This window comes from Pipistrellus kuhlii, unplaced genomic scaffold (assembly GCF_014108245.1).
Source record: "Pipistrellus kuhlii isolate mPipKuh1 unplaced genomic scaffold, mPipKuh1.p scaffold_m20_p_5, whole genome shotgun sequence".
Classification (NCBI taxonomy): domain Eukaryota; kingdom Metazoa; phylum Chordata; class Mammalia; order Chiroptera; family Vespertilionidae; genus Pipistrellus; species Pipistrellus kuhlii.
The window spans coordinates 68,086,155-68,104,910 of NW_023425551.1; the positions used below are offsets into that span (position 1 = coordinate 68,086,155).

The 18,756-nt window shown below is 40.1% G+C and overlaps 1 protein-coding gene across 1 annotated transcript in view; it reads right to left on the reverse strand.

Annotated features, from left to right (window-relative positions):
* Positions 1 to 18,756, reverse strand: part of TFAP2D (transcription factor AP-2 delta) — a 50,185-nt gene that overhangs the window by 24,931 nt on the left and 6,498 nt on the right. Inside the window, exons 3-4 of the mRNA XM_036414912.2 lie at positions 10,816 to 10,981; positions 10,529 to 10,647 (exon numbers count right to left, since the gene is read on the reverse strand). Of these exons, the coding sequence (XP_036270805.2) occupies positions 10,529 to 10,647; positions 10,816 to 10,981 (285 nt within the window). The remainder of the gene's footprint in view (positions 1 to 10,528; positions 10,648 to 10,815; positions 10,982 to 18,756) is intronic.

An 18,756-nucleotide genomic window follows, 5' to 3' on the forward strand; every position in this document is an offset into this window, starting at 1 on the left:
ATTTTATCTTAAATTATTTTTGGACACCTTGCCTTTATTACAACTAAAAAAGCTACAGGGGAAAAAGGTAAATAAATTCATAAGAATTTTTTTTCAAACATTTTAATTATAAAAAATTTCAAACATATTGCAAAGTTGAAAGAGTTTGACAATGAATTGTCATATGTCCACCCTTAATATTTTACTTGCTTTATCAATATCCACTCACCTTTCTTTACCTCTACTCATTCATCAATACATATTATTTTTGATGCATTTCAGAGTAAATTATAAAACTCTGTATACATCCCCCTAAAGACTTCAGCATTATGTAATTAAACCTGTTCAATATTTGTTTATAGTCTTTTCTTAAAAGCTTTTATCTCAAAAGTTTTCCCTGATGTATATTAATGAGGAACAAGGTTAAAAACTATTGAGCATTGGTTTATTTCTATGATTTATACCTACTGAATAAAGAGAAACTGGTGGGGGTTCTGTTCTGTTTATTTGACAGAAAAGTACATTTATATGCAGATTAGTTAATATCCTGTTATGAAGTTTCAATGTGTACAAATATTAAACAAGCATTAAAATTAGGCTCATATGTATGCAAGTGTGTTTAATTTTTATTTATGTTACCAATAGACACTAATGTTGTCATTCTTTTTTTTTTTTTTTTTTTACCCATTCAATGAGTGTTTAACAACTTTTAAAAAAATATTATTTCTGCAATATGAGAAGTCCTGTTCTAGGTCTTGGAATAGTCTAGTTCAATACATAGTATAAATATTACCATGAGATAAACATGTTAGACCAGACAATGTTTGGTGAACTATCCCATTTTGATCCCTGAATTCTGTTTCAATGCAGCTGCAACATATAAATCTTAGGTAAGATTTTTTTATATTCAGGTGCTAGAAAACATCATTCTCTTTCCTTCATTTTAAATAGAAAGGTGACATAACTAAATGGGAAGGGTCTCTGCCCTAACCGGTTTTGTTCAGTGGATAGAGCGTCAGCCTGTGGACTCAAGCGTCCCAGGTTCGATTCCGGTCAAGGGGATGTACCTTGGTTGTGGGCACATCCCCAGTAGGGAGTGTGCAGGAGGCAGCTGATTGATGTTTCTCTCTCATCTATGGGTCTAAGTCTCTATCCCTCTCCCTTCCTCTCTGTAAAAAATCAGTAAAATATATATTAAAAAAATAAAAATAAAAAAATAAATGGGAAGGGTCTCTATACCAATTAGTCTGGGTAGTGCTAGTTATTGAAGGATCACAATTTTTAATAACACTGAAATGTATAAGCCATATTTTTAAAATGCTTAATACCAGCAGTTTATCACCCCAACCAATTAAGGGAGGAAATGTGTTCATATTTGGCACAAAAAAAAATGGCACAAAGATATTTTCTTAAAAGGATGTTATAATGGCATATAGTATAGTCACTTTTGCAGTTCTGGCCCATTTTATGCAAAGCTCTCACCGTGTGGTCGCTTTAAAAACAGTTTGACTGGAACAGCTGCTATTTACATTTACCCTGACAGCCAGATCCTTCCTTCCTTAGTTCTGTTTACTGCTTCCTCCTGCTTGTGATGTAACATTGTTACTGGATGTACAGTGATGCTACATCAAAAGAGGTGGCAAGTGAAGACACTCTGCTATGTAGTTAAAATGTGTACATCCTGCCACTAAAGCTTTGTATGTTGAGGACCCAAGAATGAATGAGGAAGTGGATCTGTGAATCAAAATACACATGATATTCAGTAAGGATGGAAATCTATAGTTAAAGGCTGTACAGCAGATATGTTAGAGTCAACAGGTTTAAAAACATAGAAATGTCAGGATCACAAAAGCCTATGAATAAATTGCTAGGTTATTTGACTGGTTTGTGAAAATAAAGATCTACAAGCATCTCTGTTTCTGTGGTGGATTAAAACGCCCACAGGGACTTGGCTGGCATGGCTCAGTGGATGAGCCTCAACCTATGAACCAGGAGGTCACCATCAGGGCGCATGCCTGGATTGTGGGCTCAATCCCCAGTAGGGGTCGTGCAGGAGGCAGCTGATAGATGATTCTCTCTCATCATTGATGATGTTTCTATCACTCTCTCCCTTTCCCTTTCTCTCTCTGAAATCAATTAAAAAGAAAACAAAACAAGACACACCCACATGGACAACAAGCAAGTACAGTAACTCATGGTGAAAAGTATGGTCCATAAAGGGCCCAAAACATTTTCCTGTTTACCCCCATACACATTCATAAGTACAGCTGCCCCTACCTTATTTCTGTGTGAGACAAGGTGGGATGCCCTGGTTCTTCTTCTATTTTTCCCCCAGAACAGATTTAAGCTTTTCCTTTATTTCAGTGCACTGTGCCACTTGACTACCAGTCCCCAATTCCCTCTTTACTTGCACAACTGAACACAGTTACACTAACTTTTGCTAGTACACCCATTGCATTTCATGTCATTCCAAGAACATTTGAGAAGCAGGATACATCTTAGAAGGATGGCTTGGGGACTGGTGTTAATGCTTAGACAGTAGTATTCTAAGTGCAAGGCTTTAGGCTCTATGTGGCTATACCACCACTTCTAAAAAAAATGGAAACTACAAAGGAGTATTCAACGTTTCAATAAAAACAGCACCATTTGATGGCACATACTTAGTAACTCTCTCAAAAAGCCGGCACAAGTAAAATTACAGAATACGGAAGAACATGAGAAGAGGGTTTGCTCCCTGGTTTGAGGGCACTCATATTTCCCACTCACAAACAAAAAGTGAAAAATGAAAGAAAAAAATTAAATGGAAATAACTGATGCCTCCTGGAAATAGAAAGTTAATGGGAAAATACTTTCTAAGGAAAGCTGATGGCTCATTTTGTTGAGATTCTTGGTTCCCACAGTATTTTACCAGAAGCAGGTCTAAATGAATTTTTAACAAAAAGGAAATACACCTGATTTTCAACTTTTTATATGGTCATTCAGGCTTATTCCTTCTTTTAAAATCATTGTATTTTAGGGGAAAGTGTACTTTAGACAACTAAATGTCAATATCTAAAACTAATTTGTACTAAAGAACATTTCTACATTGTTATTCACTAGATAATTCTCACCAACCATCACTATAAGTATTGCCTTAAAAACAATTTAGGTTTAACTTAGTATTGCACTACCCAATGTTATTAACTAACAGGAAAAATTCATATGTGTTCAATCCCAGTCACATATTTATGATTTCAGTCTTATTTACATGTACTGGGAAAGAGCACAATTAAGTCTACTGATATGGGGGTTCTACCCCATATCAGTTAATCTCTGGAGTAAGGGCATCTGCATTTTTTGAAAGCTCCTGCAGTAATTGCAAGCCAGTGTTGAGAACCACTGCCCTAAGGCAAGTACTATGTAGGAATTGACTCTATGTCCCCCCCAAATACAAGGAACCCGTGGCTTATTCAATGGGAAGGCAGTCATTACAGAGCTAATATTAAACTGTCCACACCTATATCTGGGCTCTTGCATGAGAAGTTCTGACTTATTATTTGGCTGACATAGTATAAACTCCAGAAACAAAAAAGAACATGTGATGGTAGAAGTGGAGATAGCAATACTAGGAAAACAAAGCCATCAATCCATTGAAAAAGTATATTCCTGTAGGGAGATTTTATGTAAGATGAAGTTGGCTTTTCATACAAGTGAGGAAAAATGGATTATCAGCACCCAATGTTGAGACATACCAAATCTTTGATCTATTTAAACTTTGTTTTGTTGTTGGATGTATAGTATAGATCCAATTTTCTTTTCTTTTTCCCTATATGGCCACCCAGTTGTCTCAACACTGGGTGTTGATAATCCATTTTTTTTCCTCTCACTAGTATGAAAAGTAAAAAAAGAACCACAAAGTAATTAGAAGATAACATGGGATCAAAAAAGACCTTTTAAAGCACGATAATAAAAACTAAAAGCCATGGAATGAGATAGATAAGAAATATGATTATATTAACATCAAAAAATTCTGCAGCACATAGACATAAACAAATCAAACAAACAAACAGCAAACAGATGAACCAAAGCCAGGAGTGGAGAAACTTTACAACTCATATCAGAGATATACTGCCAATTTTTCTGATATACAATGAGTATTTATGCATCAATGAGGAAATATACAAAATTACCCCATAAGGATAAAGTAAATGAACATATAGAAAAGCTCATAAAATTTTCCTAAGATACTCAACTCATCTTCCTTCATAGTATAGGTAGCCTATATATATATATATATATATATATATATATATATATATATATTCAATCAAATTAGCAAAGATTAAAAAATTGACAGTACCCTGCTTAGATTATAGTAGAGGGAAGTACTATCATATCAATACTTCTTACCACCATTGCAGATGGGATTCTAAATTTAAAACCACTGTAGAGAACAATTTTCCATAGCTTCTGAAATTACAAATGTAAATATCTTTTAGCCCTGTAACACATACTAAAATTTTATTGAATAGATATGTTTGCATACTTGCAGAATTATTTACATTTAAGTGTGAGGTTATTCACTGTACAGCACTATTGGTAATAGCTGAAGATTAAAAACACCTATATGAAATTCAATAGGGCACTGGTTAAATAAATTACAATGCACTTGAACAATGGGATACCAAGAGTGTTTTAAAGAATGGACAACTTCTAATCACTGGAAAAAAGAAAAGAAAAAAAAAGAACACTAAGGTAAGATGAGAAAAAAACTCAACAACCAGAAAGTGTATATAGTAAAAAACCTTTGCAAATATACATATGTCATTGGAAAGGAATAGAAAAACTGAAGACATTTGTTTTCTTCCAGGAGGGAACTGTAGAACTTATCTATTTAAAATTATATGAATTCAAAGCAAACTTACACTCTGGCCCTGTTCTTACATTTAATTCTAAACTCAAACATCTTTTATAAATTAAAACATGAGCAATTCCAATACATCCACTGTTGCTCAGTAGGAGTTAGACAACAATAATAATAATTGCAATTTTATTAGAACAAATAGGAAAGTTGATAATTATGAATATTGGAGAAAAGCAGAATGGAGTGCTTGAAAAGCATAAAGTTGAGGCATATAATTTGAAAGACAGTAATAGAAAAAAGACAACAAAATCACAAGAAAAATAATGCAGAGACATGCCTTTAGTGAGCATTACAGTTTATAACAACATGTAATAAGCTGCACCAAAGGGGCAAGGAAAGGCCTGAGCCAAATGGGCTTCAACACATTTGCCTTTTCTGCCATAGTCACCATGAGTAGAAGCAGCAATGTAAGGATACTCTGAGCACATAGTCAAACACAAAGTCATATGTGTAGTAGCCTGTTTCCTCTGCCTCAACCTCTTCCCCCTAAAAATGAATGAAATCATAGATCCGGGTAATATTAGGAAGTAAATGATTTAAGATAATCTAAGAAGGTGTCTGTTTGACCATAATATTGTATGATACAATCTCTGTTTCATTGTGCTCAATTATTGAAAATTCTGATAAACGCTAGTTCTTACTAATACCATTTATCAAAGCAGAATCTCTCAGATAGAAACTATTCTATAACTTAGAATAAGAAATTTACAGCCCGGCTGGTGTGGGTAGGTGGTTGAGCATTGATCAATGAACCAGGAGGTCACGGTTCGATTCCTGGTCAGGGCACATGCCCAGGTTGCGAGCTCAATCCTCAGTGGGGACCATGCAAGAGGCAGCCTTTCAATGATTCTCTCTTATCGTTGATGTTTCTATCTCTCCCTTCCTCTCCCTTCCTCTCTAAAAGCAATAAAAATATATTTAAAATAAGAAAAAAGAAATTTATAAATGAAACAATACCTATTGGCCTGGTGTAGGGGGCATTTTCTGAGACCTTGAAATGAATGTGTAACACAGGCTTTACTAGCATTACTTTATTGAGCCCAATTCCATTGACAGCCGTGAAATGCAGAGCCCAATGCTAGACCGTTTGTGTGCTAGTGGGACACTAATGACCCTCATGATTGAGGTGTTCCAGAGGATTATCTGACTAAACAAGCACCAATTAGAGTTATTATGACAGTCAATTTATTATCCTTTTTATATCATGTATAGTTTTAGAAGGAAGCTGGAAATCTTTATCCCAAAGGAAGGACAATGTGGGAATGTGATTCTGGAATGGGTAGTGGAGGAGTTATTTGGGGATGATAGTCCTTTCATACCTATAATTTCCATGAGTCCCTGAAAACTAGCCTTAAGCTCCACAGTCCATTCAACACCCATTGTGGTACCTATATAAAGGCAATGAGACTATCAGCTTTGTTTTCAATCCCGTGAGAAGAGCAACTGATGGTAAGCATGCCCATCAAAGTTCCTAGCAAAAGAATGTGTTTGAATCCTAGAAGCCTCAAGCAGTGAACAATACCTCTTCTTGACATAAAAAGCCATTAACTAATCACATATCAAGCAAATATGATGTACCTCCACTTGCTATTACCTCTTCTATGGGAAATAATTCATTGTCAAGTTGGTTGTTCTTTTCCTTTGTTTCCTGGCAATGCGATTGCATAGGCTTAGTATTAAAGAAAACAGGGAAATAGCACCAAGTGATAGCATTCCTTTCTCTTACCTTTAGTTGGTTTGTTTGTACTAGAAAAAAAGGGTTTATAGGGTAAAATTATAACTGACTGAATAAATGACTACTGTAAATGGATACTCTACTGAAACTACAAGAGACACTGTTGATAATCAGAAAAGAGGAACAAACCAAGATGTAATGCCATCCTAAATTCGGGCGACTAAGTAGTGTCAGAGGATTCAAGTGATGACCTGCAGGGATCAGGCCGAAACTGGCTCTTCGACATTCCCCAAGGATTGCAGATTTCGAGAGGACAAAGACCAGGCCAAGGGACTTCACCAGTGCATGAATCTGTGCACAGGGCCTTTAGTAGTTTATAAGAAAGCTGATGGACCCTTTTTGGTGAATAGAAATCTAGATTTTTAAATTTTGGGGAGAAAAAAATCTAAAATGTTGCTGGCTTTTACAAAAATGTTTGCTTGATGAGGAAAAATATTACCCAGAGACATGATTAATTCAAAGCTTTAAACATGGTGAGGTTTTAATTTACCACCTACCGTATTTTTCGGACCATAAGACGCACTTTTTTCCCCCCAGAAGTGGGGGAAAAAGTCCCTGCGTCTTATGGTCCAAATATAGCCTACACATATACTTTTAAAAAAAAAGTTTTTTTACTTGCCCGGCTCTGTGTGGTCTCTGTGTGCTTGCCCGGCTCTAAAATGGTTCTAAATGCTGCTGTTTACTTTACAGGGTTGATTACATGTGTTTATGACTGTGATGTTGGGTTTTAATGCACATAAAATATTTTAGGATACAATTTGTTTCAGAATCTTTTTTTCTTCATTTCCCTTCTCTAAAAACTGGTGCGTCTTATGGTCCGAAAAATACGGTAATACTGCACAAGAAAAACAAACCTGGGATAATAAAATCAGACCCATACTAGCACAGAAAGAATAAAGGCCACAAAAGTACTGAAGAGAAGCACCAACTATTTCAATATCCCCAGAGATTGATAAATGGGAGTTGGGTCACCATTATTCTGTATGCAGTTGGCATCACCCAGAGGATTCCAAGGACTCTGAGCCTAACACAGCACGTGGCATCTTGCTGGCTGGAAAAGAGCCATCAATGTTCACCACTAGCCAAATTAACCCTATTTTAATTTAGGTGGAATGTCCTTGTTCTTCAAATGTAAAGCTCCTTTCATGTTCTAAAATTTACTTTTTTTTGTTTTTAAACGGTGAGTCATGACCCAAGATTCAACAGTCTTTAAATAAATTTAGAGGGATTACAATCAACATTTGTAAAGAAAACAAATATATGGAATAGAATAAAAATATCAGAAAATATAGCACTTAAACCTCAGAGGGAAGGTAGGGGAGGGTGGAGGTAAGGGGGTGAGATCAACCAAACGACTTGTATACATGCATATAAGCCTAGCCAATGGACACAGACACCAAGGGGGTGATGGCACGAGTGGGGGAGGGGTGATGGGAGGCAATAGGTTGATAGGGGCACATATGTAATACCTTAATTAATAAAGAAAAAAAAGTTGCAAAAAAAATTCTGCTTCCCCACAATTGTCAACAGTTTGGCTCAAATAAGCTCGCAAAAATTAAAAAAAGAAAATATAGCACTTAGTGATGAAACTTAAAACGTGTGTGTGAGTGTGTGTGTGTGTAGTGTGCATTTGAGGATCATAATGTAATATGTGGGTAGTTGAGGAATGGAAAGGTTCCTTTGTCCCTAACTCTCTTTTCCTCAGTTCCATCAAAGTGCCTGGAATTCAACAACAAAAAAAGATACATTTCTCTATACCATTAATATTTTGGGCACTTCAAATATATCTAATTAAATTGAGTTGTATCTGGGAAGAATAAAATCTTAAGTTTCATCAGCAAAGATTGATGTGACTCCTCTGTATGCAGAGACCAAATGAGTAGAACACAAGTTAGGCACTGTTGTGATAGGAAAGGCAGCTGAAAGAGTAGATGGCAAGACCTCGAGATCATCCTAGGATCTCACATATTTAACCTGCATCCTCTCTGTTAGCATCGATCGACGATTCCCACACAGGATACTCCAGTGCTTTTGGCTACTATAAAGATCAATAAGAAGAATTGCGAATATACCCTATTATGGCTCTTCAGTTTGTACTGCCCAGTATATTCACAGACACGAAGAGAAAAGTCTTTCTTAAGGCCTTCACTTTTCACATCAGTTACAAATTTCATGAGAATTAAGTCAGTCCATCCTACTTGGTGGAAAGGATTTCAGGAAACAGAGCAATGACCCTTAAACCTCATTATAAATCAGAATCACTGGGGGTGTTTTTAAAAAATATAGATGCCTCCAAGAATGATTTCAATTGATTAAGGGGTGGGGTCCAACCATTTCAAATACACCTCTCAGCCCATTCTACTGCAGAATTGGGTGTAAGAACCAATCAAGTCCCACTATCCATGTGGTTCCTATTACATCGAGAACAATTGTTGTGTTAAATAGCTATAGTTTTAATGATGGTGTCACTTAAATTGAGCAGAAATGTCTTCTTTTAGAATCAACACATTAGCCATTTTTTCTACTTTGCCCTTCTCCCCAGCCCTCCCAATTCACTCTAGCAAACACAGCTGGAGATTATAGTAACAGTAAATACATAGTGAATGTTAGTGGCCAATAACATTGTTGTAGTTGTTATTATTACAATTAGAGAACATGCAAATATAATGGTTAACAGCAACATCACCAAAGCAATTTTGCCAAGACAAATGTCAAGAACATGCAACTTCACAAAGTTGTACCATAAGTGGTATGTATAGGTAATCCAGAAAAATACAGATGCTTGTTTTTGTGTGTCACTTACTTTTCACCTCCTACAGCGCCTTCTAGACAAGTGAGCAACCAGTGCAAGAGAAGTGTCACAGGAATACTTAAGTGACTCTTAGAAAAACGCCTATTTGTTAATATTTAAAACAATAGCATTTTGGGTTACAGAATTCTCCTTTAACATTCAAAAACTCCCCCACAAAGATAAAATGAATTTTCAATAATACCTCTTCTTAGAAGAAGATTGAATGAGAATATGCAAAGGTTAGTCCTCATGGAAGAAACAAAAGAAAAATGGGGAAAAAATAACTTCTGGGAACATATTTCCACCTTTGTCTCCACCCCACTGGTTAACCTTAACTTTTCTGTAACTCAGTTTCTCTGCCCATAAACCATGGAACTGCGTAGTACTTAAGAAGATAGATGTCTGCTAGGATTCAAATGATGTATTCTCGGGTTCAGTATCATGCCTAGACTCCCATAAACTCTTTATAAAGAATTATTATTTATCCTGCAGATCATGTTGCACTGAGTTACAATGATTTAAGTCAAATTGATCTGAACTCTAAAACAAACAATAATAAAAATGACAATAGTACAGCCAATTTTTGATGCTGGTATTTAGGGCATACTTGTTAAAGTACCTAAATCTTCTATTGTTATATTCTTCCCTATTATTGCTGAGATCAGTAAATTAAATTATGTTATGAGTTATCTGATCTTTATATTAAGTCTAATTTAGTAATTATTAAGATGAATTAGAAACTTCACTTGTAACTGTTAAACTATCCTGCTTAATAGTGTAGACCAGCGATTTTCAACCAGTGTGCCACAAGAATTTTTAAAACATGAAATACCTGACCTCTTTTTCCTTAGATTGTAAAATTAATAAAATGACAATAGCCAACACAGTAATAGTCATCCAGTGTGAATGAACCAAAATTATGTCTATTTTTATCAGATCAGCAAAAATATATTTTTTGGTGCCCTGCAGAATTTCAGTAATTAATTTCTGTGTGCTATGAGATGAAAAAAGGTTGAAAATCACTGGCATAGACAAAAATAAGACAGCATAATGTAATAATCCTGAGCTTCAAAGAATTGCTAACCTTCCATTGTTACTTTGCAGAGCTGAAAAGCCATACCTTCAACTAAGGAAGTGAGGAGGGTAACATTGGCTGCTTTCCGTCTTCCCGCGGGTAAGTTCAGGCCAAGCCTATCCAGCTTCTCTCTCAGGCAGCGGCCCCCATTCTTGGACTTTGCTCTGTCCAAACACAAGCAAAAACTAGGTTTTGACAATGCACATTCTGAGGGAAAATATGAGAACTCTTGACCACTCAGGGAATTCAACATGGGACAGAAGATGTAGGCGCTGAGGGTTGGGGAGTGTGGTATTGGAAACCCACCATGCTGGAAAACAACTTGAACATACCTTCTCAAAATGCCTCCCAGGAGTGAAGCATTGAGGCATTCTGGTGGTGAGAGGCGCCTCTTCACCTCTGCGATGGTCACCTTGTATTTGGAAGTAGAACTGAGAAGGGACAGACGGCCAGGGACAGAGCAAAATAAGTCTGTGGGGTTGACCACACAGGTACCACCTTTGGAGGAAAAAGCATGTTGTATATTAATGACAGTGAGGAGAGATATCTGCATGAAAGACCGTTAACACTATGGCTCTCCTCAGGACTCAGGGATGCATGGCACACCTGCCTTACACGTACAGCAGCTGGATCATCTCCAAGAGCTGCTCTGAAGATGTCCTTTCAAATGACACTCAACATTTTGTCTTTCAAATATCTACTGGAGGTGTTTATGAAAGATTATCTTAACTTAAATAAAAAGTAGCATACTGTGGAGTGTAAAATGATCCATCAGTGTTAATTTTGATATCATCCATGCCAAGAAACACATCAATTAATTAAAACTCCCAAACTCCACCAATTAACCAATGCAAAAGGTAGGTATTATTTATCCTGTGTTTATATGTATGTACCAAGATTGTTTTTTTGTGTTTTTTTTTTTAATCCAGGACTTAATATATAGAAAAAATTTTGAAAGTTCTTTTCCAAAATGTTTGAGAGCTGCCATATCCTTTCCCTCATACATCTACCAACTACAGACACCACTAAAATTATTTTGCCCACTTCCAGAAACTTCCAACACATGTGGGTGAATAATATGTCAACCCTCGAGATCAGCACACACAGTCAAACACAGTGCATGACCTAGCAGTAACTGAAACACAGTAAATATTAGTGGTCAGTAATCTCCAGAAAGACCCTGGAGCTCTGCTCTCCTCCACGAACAAGAGCACATTTCCTCACCTCTGACAGCTGAAGTAGAGGTGAGGACCCATGATGATCCTTGTTGGGGAGCGTTTCCTGCTGCTCAGTCTTCCCTCACTGCATAATTCCTGAGCCAATGTCCACACTGCTAACAAGGTGGCTACACAGCCCCAGGATCCAAGGCTGCCCTCAGCCTCCCACCCCCCAATTCACTGAGCAAGCTGAGGGAAGAGCTTCCTTGGCAAAGTCAAATTCAAAGTTTGCTTTTGTGAGCATACATTTGATTTCTTCGGTTATGGGCTATCTTAAACTTTTCCAGAAAAGGCTGAAGTCCTCTGATGAAAAAGAAGGAAAAGAAATGTAGGTAGAGTAAGAAAAAATGTTCAGGAGAGTGTTATCCAAAAATCCTTTTACTCAATGGGTGATCCTCAACTGGCATCTCCTAGGAGCTCGTTAGAAATGCAGAATCTCAGGCCCAACCCCAGACCTTCTTGGTCAGAATCTGCATTTTTAAAAGAGCCCCAGATGGTTTGTGTGTGCATTAAAGTCTGAGAGGCACTGGTCTAAAACTCACCACTGGCCTCCCACATACTCCTGCCTTCCTCCTAAGCAGCTCAGAAGGAATGTATGTCAGTGGAGTCTCTGGTATTCTGATTCTGGGCACAGTTACTAAGAAATCTGGGAGGATGTTTAAAAAGGCAAAGGGGTTCTGGACCTGGGTGGAGAGAACAGGCTAACCTTGCCCTACTCTTAAAGTGTTTCCATCCTGTACTTTCTGGAATTCCTACTGGCTGTCTTACAGTCATCTGAATTTCCCCCGGAAGTGCTGGGACTAACATGTTTCTCCCTGAGCATTCTGTGGCTGGTGATCATCCTGCGTGCCCCTCAAAGACAGAAGAGGGGATAGTGAGAACATCAGAAGAGCTAGCCCTCTCCAGACCTGAAGGTGGATCCTGTACACTAGGCTAAATAGCATGTGCTAGTGTCTGGATACCTGCCCTCAGTTAAAACCTGAGGGACCATCATCTTTATTGTCAAACTGAAATTTTTTTTATTATTATTAAACTTGTGGCCAACACCATGCAATACCATGGGAAACCATGCAAATGCCTTCTGCAGGAACTTGAAACACAGATTTACCTGTGCTTCTCCACCTGTCGTCCTCAGAAACAATTTTTAAATAATACAACAGTAGTCCCCCTTATGCACATGGGGATATGTTCCAAGACCCTGAGTGGAAGTCTGAAACCGCAGATAGTACTGAACGCTATATATACTATATTCTTTCCTATATACACATACACTTTGCTGCTTCTCTTTGGCATATATGAATTGCCAGGATCACTACTCTTGCACTTCGGAGTCATTATTAAGTAAAATAAGGGTTACTTAAACACAAGCACTGTGATTAGTTGTCTATCTGATAACCTAGACCAGTGGTCTGCAAATTCATTAGTCAACAGAGCCAAATATCAACAGTACAACAATTGAAATTTCTTTTGAGAATCAACTTTTTAAACTTAAACTTCTTCTAACACCACTTCTTCAAAATAGACTCTCCCAGGCCATGGTATTTTGTGGAAGAACCACACTCAAGAGGCTTAAGAGCTGCATGTGACTCGAGTTTGCCGACCATTGACCTAGACTGTTACCAAGTGACTAACGGGCAGACAGACTATGTAATATGGATATACTGGACCAAGGGATGATTCATGTCCAGGGAAGGACCAAATGGATGGCACAGGATTTCATTGCACTACTCAGAACCATGTGCAATTTAAAATTTATGAATTGTTTACTTCTAGAATTTTCTATTTAATATTTTCAGACTGCAGTAGACCTCAGGTAGCTGATACTATGGAAAGTAAAATCGAGGATAAGAAAGTACTACTATAATGATAATAATAATACAGATTTCCTAGATTTCTGGGCTCAAAAACATGACTATACTTTTGGTTGTGCTCTCACTTTATACCTATGCAAAATGCATTTTAAAAATAAACATGTGACTTCTCAAACATTGAGATGAACAGGAAAGTAAGCTAGGTAATGAATCTGGGTTTTAGTGACATATCATGAGAATTGAGAACCTGAGAACTTTAGAATTTAGGTCACTGCGAGGTCATCTGAAGCAAAAAATATGTTTTTAAAAGCCATAATGATGTTGATAATCAAAATTCGCACAGCCCTCTACTGAAAATGGGCCTCCACCCACAGCCACGATGAATCATAAGCAAATGCATATTCTTACATAAAGTCCCTCTCTGTACACCAGCCAAAACACAATTGAGGGCACAAGACCGCTCACCCAGTGCATCTCAAATTTATTATCAGTGAGAGAAAAGGGTCTGTGTTATTTTCCTGGTTGCTAAGGAAAAGGACACACTTTTAGACCTTTCTTATCTTTACTAATGCACAGTGGGCTTAAAACCTTATTTAGAGAGATTCAAAATATTATAATTTTTGGAAAAGGAGCCAAATTAGGCGTTCTCCAATTGGAAGCAGCACTCTTTGGGAACGGGAAACCCCGTGTGCTGAAAACCAGCTGCTCCCAGGGAAGCCGTTGGTCAGCTACCTGGCTAAGTGCTAGCTCTCTGGGCCCTTGGCCTTCCTCTCCTGCATTCAGGTTAGACTTATGGCTTATGCACAGATAAGCATTTATTAGATGAGTCATACAGGCTGAATATTAACAGTATGCTTGATGCACACACAAATTGCCTGGAGGATTTATTTTGTATTCAGATTAGCCATCAACTCTAGAGCCTTTTATTTTTTATGTCATAGCATCTTTAAAGGGAATTTCTGTTGCTTTGATACTTGGCATTGCTGCAGCCTTGGGGAACTCTCTTGTCCCTGGCTCAAGATTTGGCAACTTGTAAAGTTTACAGCAGCATGGGGGCACCTCCTATTATTCTTCCCGGTTTATTTTGTAGGGCAGAATTCAAAAGCCATAGGTCAACGTCACCAGAGTTGTGTAGTTGGAATGAAGGCTCCAAGGAGGTGGGAATTCTTTAAGGAGATCCAGACAACGGATGGCAATGGTGAGATTTCAAAGAAGGAAAGTCATGCAAGAGTCAACCATGCCCAGCCATTGACAGTGTCCATCCCCAGTGTGACTAGTTGAAACACTGTGCCTGTGTTGCCGGTCAGCTCTGATTGAAATTATATAATATTCATTCTAGTTCCAGCACTCCGGGAAGAGGCATCTCTGGTGCCACAGCCAGGGTCGTCCTCCGGAAGAACTCTTAGAGTACATCTCTTTTCCGTTCCTAGTGCACAGAAGCAATCCTTCCACGAAGGTCATTACTTTTTAAATGGGAACCTGGAGATACGATGTCCTATTTCCAGTGCCGCTGTAAACTTAGATATGTGTAGCTATAGTAACAGCCTAAGAAATCAGGGACTACCTGCTCAAGGTCACTTGTCTAGGACTTGGCTATCAGTGTAAAAGGGATTAACGTGGCCACCGCTATAGGAAGAAGGAGCCAAGGGCTTAGGGTGTGTATGACAAAGTCATGCACTAGAGAATAGATGCAGATCCTTCAGCCCGCAGACCTTGCTGGGTCCCAGGCCTGTAGAAGCAGTAGGGGACTGGGGCTGCGCCCTCTGAGGCCTGGCTGGAAACGTCTGAGGCCTGTGTCTCTAGGCACGGTGTGGGGGAGTGGAAAAAGGACTGGGCTGCAAGTAACAAGCTGGCTCACTAGCGATCCTTTTGATTTTAGGCGAGTTAACTCTGGAACTCAGTGGGGTCATCTGAAAAATGGGGATGCGCACAGCTGCTCTCCTTATTTTCCCAGGTTGTGAGGAGGCGCCATGGGAAATGGATACACGCATGCTCAGCGCCCTGAGCAAAAGCCACCCAGTCCCACCCTGATGCTGAGCACCTACCACGTCACTGGGTGCGAGCTGTGCAGCCTGACAAGATCCCCACCCACGTTTGGCGCAGTTCTGGGATTAGGAAGCCACGCGCCAGCGAGCTTTTCCTCTTCTCATCCCAGGCAATTAGGGCAGAGGAAACAGTCACGGTCGTCTCCAAGGAACCGAGGCTCCCCTGGCGCCCCCAAAGCTGCCTCTAAGCCACGGGTGCCCTCTGATGCCCCCCACGCGCCCCGAGAACAGAGCGGGCGATGGCCAGAGGCCCCGCGCCTTCTCCAGGTGCGATCAATACTCCCCGCCGGGCTCGCGGGCGCGGCCGGGGCGCGCAGCCTCTCCGAAGCCGCCGCCGCCCGTCCGTGTTGACATAATTAGACCAAATCTTGAGAGCAAAATAAATGTTCTGTTCGCCTTACAGCCAAACAGATGTTTACAATTCAAATGAAAGAAATACAAACGGCAGGGATTTTTTTCCCTCCCCTTCTTCATCTCCAGCGATCACTCCAGTGTGTTTTTTTTTTCCCCTCTTTTTCCGGCACATTAAAAATGTGTAAGCGATTTCGAGAGTTTCCTGTCCCAGTTTGTTCTGCTGGTGCATTTCTTCGAGGTACACGTTTAAACGGGGTGGGGTAGGATCATTCCCGGGGGGTTTCCCCTCTAGCCTCTTGCCCTTCTCAATCGCAACACCCCTCCCCAAGGTAACAACCCCGCCCGCCCGCCCCCCCCCCCCCCCCCAGTCCTTGGAAGCAGATACTAATTGTAATCAAATGACAAAGGGATATGGGCTTAATGGTCATCAAATAGGCCTCAGATGGTATTTGAGCAGCAAAGTGCTCTGTCTGGGGGAGGATATGCCAGGTATAACCGGATTACCAGGTTTGAAAGGCTCTTCCTGGTGCAGGTTCCAGGCAGAACAAAAGAAAGGGAGGTCTGCAAGGGGAGACCTACTAGTTCAATGTGGCGGTGGGTGTGCAATCGTGTGTGTGTGTGTGTGTGTGTGTGTGTGTGTGTTGGGGTGTGTATGTTAATCCTATTTCCCAAAGATAGAGTGCTTTGGCTTTTGGTGATTTTCAAAGCAATAAGGAAATTGGGGAGAAGGCATCAGGTTTTGGGAAAGCAGTTCCCCCAGTCCTGCAAAAATAGATTTCTAACAAACCATGTGTCCAGGTCTTTTGGTATATATATGGATTTTAGACTTCACAGAAAGGTGATTGGATTCGGAGTCTGTATCCGGGGACTAACGAGGCAGGTGAGGCTCCAGGTGTATTCCTGGCCTCATTGTCACAACACATAAGCCATAGAAATGAGTTTTGAGGTAAGAAGCGAGTCCATATAGGTCTGACAAAAGAAGAGGCACTAGTGTCCCCACCCTCCTCCAACCTTACTCCTTCCAGGAAATGCTGAAAGACCCAAAGGCTGGCTCAGAGTTGGGGGTGGTGGGGGAGGGCTGGAGAAATCCGGGGGAAAGCCGGTCCTTCTGGCCAAGCAGCCCGAGGGCAGCCGTGGGGGCTGCGGAAGAGGAAAGCGGTCAGATCCATCCACCCTGCTATTGGCAGACTGGGCGATGGATGCTAAGCTCCGTTTCATCCAAGCATTTTTATTTTTTTTTTAAAATTAAATCGGATCTGACAATGTTTGTGCCGCAGCCTAAATGCCTCCGCCTGGCGAGCCAGTCACCTCTAAGCGATCTGACAAACTCCGGCGCTCTTAAAACGTGCAGGATTCAGATCATATTAATTCCCCCAAAAATGTTTTGATTCAAAGTAGTTTGTATTTTGTGTAGCCACAGGCAATCCGGAAAGCGCTCCAGCCTGCCCACGGCCGGGCCGCTCCCTCTCCGCGTGGCCCAGAGGCTACGGCGGTATTTAAGCTTCTGAAATTAGCCTGGGGCAGCAAGGCAGAGTGATCACAAAGCGGAACAAGGGCGCTTCCCCTCTTCCCTTTTTTTCATTTTTTTCCTTTCTTCCTTTTTTTCTTTTTTTTTTTCTTTGTTGAGTCTGCCATCCATGATTTCGTACAAAAAGACCAGAGCCAAAATGTCACTTCCCACCCAACTATGGAAAAACTGGGTTTCCTCATCTCACCTCCATCCTGTTCTGAAGGCCACAGCGCCCAGCCCAATGGAGCCCCTACCCCTGCTTTTCCAGTCTGGGTCCCCCTCATTATCAGCTTCATCATCACCATCGCCGTCCTCATTGTCATCAACATTGTTCTCTTATTATGAAATTCTCAGGGCGGGAAATGAAAGGGGCCAGCGCCTGCCAAAGGGGAGGGGGCCATGAGGGAGTCTCAGAAGATTCCAGGGGAAAAGAAGAGTGGGTTTTCCTTTTTTTTTCTTTTTTTTTTCTTTTAATGATTAAAAACACAGACGACTCCTGTAAATAGAAGCCTCATTTCTTCAAGAGATGCCTTTTGAAATCCAGCATCTGAATATTCAACGGAGGCAAAGCTCCACTCTGTACGTACAACATTAATATGATCTCTGCAGAATTTGCTACTCAGAAATATTAACATATCAAAGCCGACGCCCGGAGGCGAGAGAAGCTATCGATACCGAGGACTGGGTAAAGTAAAGATTATTGGTTCTGATGGTTCGAGTGGCGGAGCTGCGGGCGAAATCGCGCACACCATTAACCGGGAGTGAGCGCGCGGGGAGCCGCACCTCCGAGGCGGTGGCAAATATTTTATCTGGGTGGTAATTACCTCTCTGCTGCCCCCGCTTCCGCACTTTCTTGGGCGATGGGGCCTTCATTATAGGCAAACACTACGTAACTAACTGCCACTTACCGCAGTGAGTCAGGAAAATGGGATTTGGATCTTTACCTATAGATGTGGCCAAATTTTAACTGGAACTCCCTCCCTCCACCAACACACACACACACACACACACACACACACACCACTGCAAACCAGATAACCTCTCCTTGGAGAACTGGTGTAGAGCATTTAGGAATCTGCCTTTTCTTCAGGGGCCTTTGGAAATAAAATCCATTTTTTTTCTCCCACAATAAATTCTAGAAATCACTAGAAATGTAAGTTTATCCGAATGCTTTGCAGGAGAAGGAAAATAGTGAAACGTTGTGCTTTTCAAGAAATTATGTTTCATGTGGAGAGTTACCTGTAAAGCATGTATGAGAAGAGAAACAGATACCCTCATCTAAGCCATTACACAATAAGGTGACATGGCAGAGCGCTTGCGATCATGAAGAACAAAG